The 5,970-nt window shown below is 40.1% G+C and overlaps 1 protein-coding gene across 2 annotated transcripts; it reads left to right on the plus strand.

Annotated features, from left to right (window-relative positions):
• Positions 1-1,035: 1,035 nt before the first annotated feature.
• LOC104953344 (fructose-1,6-bisphosphatase 1-like) lies at positions 1,036-5,699 on the plus strand. Of its 2 annotated transcripts, none has more exons than XM_010780280.1 (9): positions 1,036-1,054; positions 3,475-3,648; positions 3,862-4,024; positions 4,135-4,227; positions 4,445-4,585; positions 4,717-4,854; positions 4,983-5,102; positions 5,236-5,425; positions 5,516-5,699. In XM_010780280.1, the coding sequence occupies exons 2-8, from the start codon at positions 3,479-3,481 to the stop codon at positions 5,422-5,424; spliced, it is 1,014 nt and encodes a 337-aa protein (XP_010778582.1). In that variant the 5' UTR covers positions 1,036-1,054; positions 3,475-3,478; the 3' UTR covers position 5,425; positions 5,516-5,699. The 2 variants fall into 2 exon arrangements, with proteins under 2 accessions (XP_010778582.1, XP_010778583.1); XM_010780281.1 differs by lacking the exon at positions 1,036-1,054 and adding an exon at positions 1,162-1,185.
• The last annotated feature ends 271 nt before the right edge of the window (positions 5,700-5,970 follow it).

Genomic DNA, 5,970 nt, shown 5'->3' on the forward strand with positions numbered 1-5,970 from the left:
CACACACATCATTTTTATCATTTGTCCCGCGTCCCACAAATTGCGCTGACAGGCGAGAGAGGCCCACAGAGGTCCACAGTGGGCCCCGTCCACCCAGTAAAAAAATCCCCACTACACCACTGATGGTTACTAAAAATAAGAGAAGAAATAAGTAAAAAAAACTCCTTGGTTGAACTGGTGAAGAAATTTCCATTAAGAGGTCAAGAAAACATTGATTTGCCTAGAGGGGTCAAAAGTCCACGACAGACCGTTTCCGGTCTTGCGGAATAGAGAGGCGAAGTCCGTCCCTTTCCGGGGGACCTCCATGGGACCTTATTTCGGAAAAAGTATCTGTTGAAGTCAATGGCGAGAGAAAGATTACCTTTCGATCCCGTTTGAACTGTGCCACGAATTACACATATGATGTTTGTCAATTTAAAAGATAATTTTGCAAGTCAAAAAACGTGTCGTAAAACTGTGAAGTAACACTTATTTTTGTGTGAAACCACTCAATGAACTACATCTCCCGTCTCGCACCACACACCAAGACGGCCGTCACGTTGGTACATTTCACTTCTTTCTTTCAGAATGAGGCGAAAAGTATTAAAAGAGGTGAAAATCACTCCAAGTCTGGGCATGTTGAGAGCTGTACATACACAACAGGGGAGTTAGTCGGTTCCGTTAGAGCCAGCATGCGGGACCGGGATTCTGGATTCTTTCTAGTTGCGTATTTTTCATAGTCTTATATTTCAACAGTTTTACGACAAAATGTGACTTTTTTGACAATCTAAATTATTCTTTAAGGTTGACAAAGATCATATGCGTAATTCGTGGCACAATTCAAAAGGGATCGAAAGATAAGTTTTCTCTCTCCATTGACTTCAATACATACTTTTTTCCGAAAAAAGGTCCCATGGAGGTTCCCGGAAGGGGAGGGACTTTGCCTCTCCAAAAATATTCTCCCCCCCTCCCCCACTGCAGGCGGTCAAGATGTCTTCATTTTAATTTCGCTTGGGAATTTCAATCCACCAAAGCGTTACTCAATGTTTGAAACTCAGAGAACCTGCTGAAACAGGTATGTACGCCTGTTCCTAAAAAATATAAATTACACTGATTAAGTCGAAAATTACTTAATGACCCAACATTTACCCACACTGAAATATAGCTAGGCTTAACATTGCTTAAGCCTGACGCCTTGTGGTCACGGTGAGATAAGATAAACTTTAACAATGATATCATCATTTTACAAAATGTTTTCTTTGCGGTGAACGGAATACTCTATATTGTTTTTCTGTTTAATTTTGGAAGTTAGCACGCATTCACCGGTTAGCCTACGTTAGCTAGCTAACAACGTGATGGGATGCCACTTACCTTTGCAGGGGAAGGTAACAACAGGTTGGGTGATGAGAGACGATAAACATAATGTGACAAAGTATCAGTTGCAAAAGTCGGTTAGCATGTTTAAGACATACATGCGAAAGCGAGGACATTTGTTTTTCTCTTTTCTTCTTTATTTCTGCTTTGGCTGTGAAACTAAATAAGTTTGCAGCAGTGGGACAGCTACTGCGCATGTGCGGAGAGCTGTCACCATGCACAGCAGGCTCCTGGGAGTCAGGTGATGAAAACTCCTCAGTGAATTATTAATGATGGCTTTCCTTCAATTGAATCGATTACACAGCTACACACTATCATTTTGTCTCCATTGTCGCTGAGGCATATTTTTTAAAACGTTCTGCAGGCTTCCCTCCAGGAGAAGGGCTGCTTCTGTTTTGGCTAAATGTAGTCTAAATCAATAATTCAATTTTTTTAGAATATGCATTATGTTCTTACACAAACTCACCCAAATGCTTACACTCTTACTGTCCATTTACCGTAATCAAACATCATTACTTAGATATATTTTATAATGTTTCAATAATGTTCACCTTTCCTTCTTGAAGCTATCCATGGATTCATTCTTCTTACTGTATGACTACAAATGGAAATCAAGTTGATCGATCTCACATCCTTTAGTAGTAGTAAACCTAGATCATAGGCGACCTAGGGGAAGTGGAAAGTGACTGTCTTTATTTGCAGAGGATTACAAAACTGAACTTCATTAGTGACCTGCAGCAAATTGCCTGATCCCTAAAATGTGATCTTTTGTAAGCTGCACAGCGACATCATGTGGACACAGTAAGGAAATACATTCATTATACCATTCATAGTCTACCACATTATTTATTGTAAAGTGTGTTGGGTTTAACTAGTAAAATAGTACATTGTAGTGTGACTTCTGTTTCGTCGTTATAAACAAAAAAGTATAGCTTTCTTATTGAACTGTTTTGGATGTGGGACTCATTACACCAGCTTCTCTTTTTGTAGCTCTCACATACTGGTCAACATTGTTATCACTACCTGAAAGAGCTGTGGTTGGTGTGTGATTCTCCGTCATTCATGACCTCATAGTTGTGGCGAGGACCATGCCTGGTATTAAGTTAAGTTCAATGTTCAACTGCAGCTTTCTGTTCTGCAACAGCTCTCTGGTATATTTAATCTAAGCCTATGTTTTATGTGAAGTAACTGCATGGAACATGTGAATACAAAAGAGACAGAGACAGTCAGCAAGGACATACATGCCACTGACGCAACAGAGACAACATGCACCACCAACACCACCGTCTGTCTATATTAACTATATTTTGATCAGCACATGTAGTATTAAAGGGGTTATATAAAACCAGGTAGGGTAGACAAGGACAGTGAGTCCCATGATTTTGAACTTTACCCTTCTTCAGAATCACGCAGGGAAGGAATGTTTTGAGAAGCTATGGTAGTGTATTCAGAGTGCTGAGTTAGTCATGTCCAGTACAAGCTGTGCACCACTTTTTCTAAAAAGGTGTTTTTGCGAGGAACCTTTGTTGTGTTAGTGTCTGTTTATGTTGAGCTAAAGTCTGTTAAATTAGCTAAATAAATCATGTTATTATTATTTGTTATTATATAGCATTCAAGGAATTATATCAAAAGCATGGAGCTTTTGTTGATAGTCTAGGTGATTAATTGTATATAAACAGTGTTTCTGTTAAAAGCTTTTCAAATAATATCATCCTCGTGTGTTGAGGCTTGGGGTAATTTAAAGTGTAAATTCCCTCAGTTTTGGTTTAATAAAGTGATTTTGTTCATTCAAATGTTGCTAACAATTTATATTTAGTTTCATTATCTTCAAACGGAACAATGCAGACTAATATCCACCTATCTAGAATCACACTCTGTGATTGAATCAGGCTCAGGCCATTGCTACTTGAAAACAAATCACTATCTTTGAACTTTGCTCTTTAAACCCACAGTTACAGAAGTGATCAACCAACCACTCACTGTGAGAAAGGACACTTTTGATTGGTGCGAAGAGTCGCACACCCCCGTCCCTTCCCCTATCTCAGTTCTAGAGTCCACTTTTTTAACTTTGTGTCTACGCTCACCTATTTAACTTGAGGCATTTGGTCCCACACCTGACAGCATAATGACTGACAAAGGAGCGTTCGATACCAACGTGCTGACCCTCACCAGGTTTGTCCTGGAGGAGGGCAAGAAGGCCCAGGGGACAGGTGAGCTGACCAACCTGCTGAACTCCATCTGCACAGCCGTCAAAGCCATTTCAACTGCTGTCAGGAAGGCTGGGATCGCAAACCTGTGAGTAGCATAAGTTACTGTTTTCATGTTGGGAAGAATGCACAGAAAAAATGCATGGATGCTAATGTGAATGTAGATATGAGGCTTTCCCATTCCCATTGGACAGATTATCTAGAAGGGGTACAGTATAGATGTTCTGTGTGCTTTGAAATTGCATCTAAATGTATTTAGGCTTTGATCGCTTCAGTCTTTTCCTCTTTCTTCTCTTGGAAGATATGGCATTGCTGGAACTACCAACGTGACAGGGGACCAGGTGAAGAAATTGGACATCCTGTCCAATGACATGGTCATCAATATGATCAAGTCCTCCTTCACCTCCTGTGTACTGGTGTCAGAGGAAGATGAGAAGGCCATCATTGTAGAACCAGACAAGCAGGTATTCAATCCAGACATGCTCATCTTTGCAAATATGTGTCTTGTTTCCTTATGTATTCAAATCATTTCTCCTCCTATTATTGTGACATTCATGACATTATTTGTTGACAGGGAAAATACATTGTGTGTTTCGACCCACTGGATGGTTCCTCAAACATTGACTGTCTCGTCTCAATTGGAACAATTTTCGGCATCTACAAAAAGGTATTTTACTACGATACTGCATGCTGATGAACACAGTTATATAATCAGCCAATTGTTTTATATGGGAGGCGTGTGACAACACTTAATAGCAGATGATTGTACATTTAACTCCACTCCATTTATCAGAAATATGAAGTGACTCGTTTTTGTAAGATATCAATGCAACCGTTATGATATTCAATTTTGTGAAAATATCAACCAAAATTCCTCTTGGTAGACCACTGATGGTGAGCCGTCTGAGAAGGATGCCCTGCAGCCTGGAAGAAACCTGGTGGCAGCTGGTTATGCTCTGTATGGCAGCGCCACCATGATGGTCCTCTCCACCGGGCAGGGAGTCAACTGCTTCATGCTGGACCCTGTAAGTTGTACTGTCATAGATGGCATCAAAAGTGTTCAAATCATTCCTTTTATGTTCATTATTTCAGTTTGCTGTGTCCCTTATTCTGACATTTTCAAAATCAAAATCATTTTCTTGTATTTTTTTTACAGTCTATTGGTGAGTTCATCCTGGTGGATCGAGATGTGAAGATTAAGAAAAAGGGAAAAATCTACAGTTTGAATGAGGGATATGCTCAGTATTTTTATCCCGATGTGTCAGAGTACCTACAAAAGAAGAAATTCCCAGAGGTAAAGACAGTCACTGTTGCATTAGAACACTATATGTGACCCGCTCTATCGAAATGTGGAATTTGCAACAATATATTTTGTATATAAGATAACATGCTGACTTTCATTTTTACATCTTTGTTTTCTAGGATGGTTCTTCTCCATATGGCAGTCGATATATTGGTTCGATGGTAGCTGATGTTCATCGTACTTTAGTGTATGGAGGGATCTTTTTATATCCTGCTAATACCAAGAGTCCAAAGGGCAAGGTAAGCACTGGAGCGGATAGGAATGGACTTTTTTAAAGAATAACTTCAGATCATGTGAAGTTGAAGTAAAAATCTAAACCTGTTACGATTCTTTATATCAAGTCCTTCATATGTTTTGCTTCTCTCTTTGCAGCTGAGGCTGTTGTATGAATGCAACCCCATGGCCTACATCATGGAGCAGGCAGGAGGCATGGCCACCACAGGGTCCATGAATGTTCTGGACATCCAGCCCACCAGCATCCATGAGCGAGCCCCTGTGGTTCTGGGATCCCCTGATGATGTGCAGGAGTATCTTTCCATCTGTAAGAAGCATAACAAATGAGGTATACAACTGACGCAAATGTACACAGGATTCTTTACAACAGGCAAACAGCATGGTATCATTTATCATTGTCTCTGTGCTTCTTTGACAGACTACAATCACAATCAAGCGGCTCAATCAGGATATTCATTGTAAGGTGCTTTCTACTCATTTCCACAAATGCACCTCACTTGGCCTACTGAGCCTGCCTCACACTGTGCTCCTTCCATCCTGATGCTGTTAGTGTTATCTGTAGCTATACCCTGTATTTTTTTAAATAAAGGTGATTGAAAAGATGCTCATGTTCATCATTATGTATTTGTATTATTTTTATTTGAATGCGCTAGAAGCTTGTGTATGGTTTGTGTTCCCATCCAAATCAGACTTTTTGTCACCACCACACATCCCCCACATACACTTTCAGCCTCTGTTTAAGGCCAAAAGAAGATTGTGTAATTCAATTGACCATCTGTTCAAATTGCTTTTGGAGGCAACAGGCCTAATAGACCACTTTTGGTCTGAGGTATAACAGGATGTTTACACGCATTCACACCTGGAAGCTGCCAA

The sequence above is a fragment of the Notothenia coriiceps genome, unplaced genomic scaffold, assembly GCF_000735185.1.
Source record: "Notothenia coriiceps isolate Sejong01 unplaced genomic scaffold, NC01 NC01_scaffold00021541, whole genome shotgun sequence".
In the NCBI taxonomy this organism is placed as follows: Eukaryota; Metazoa; Chordata; class Actinopteri; order Perciformes; family Nototheniidae; genus Notothenia; species Notothenia coriiceps.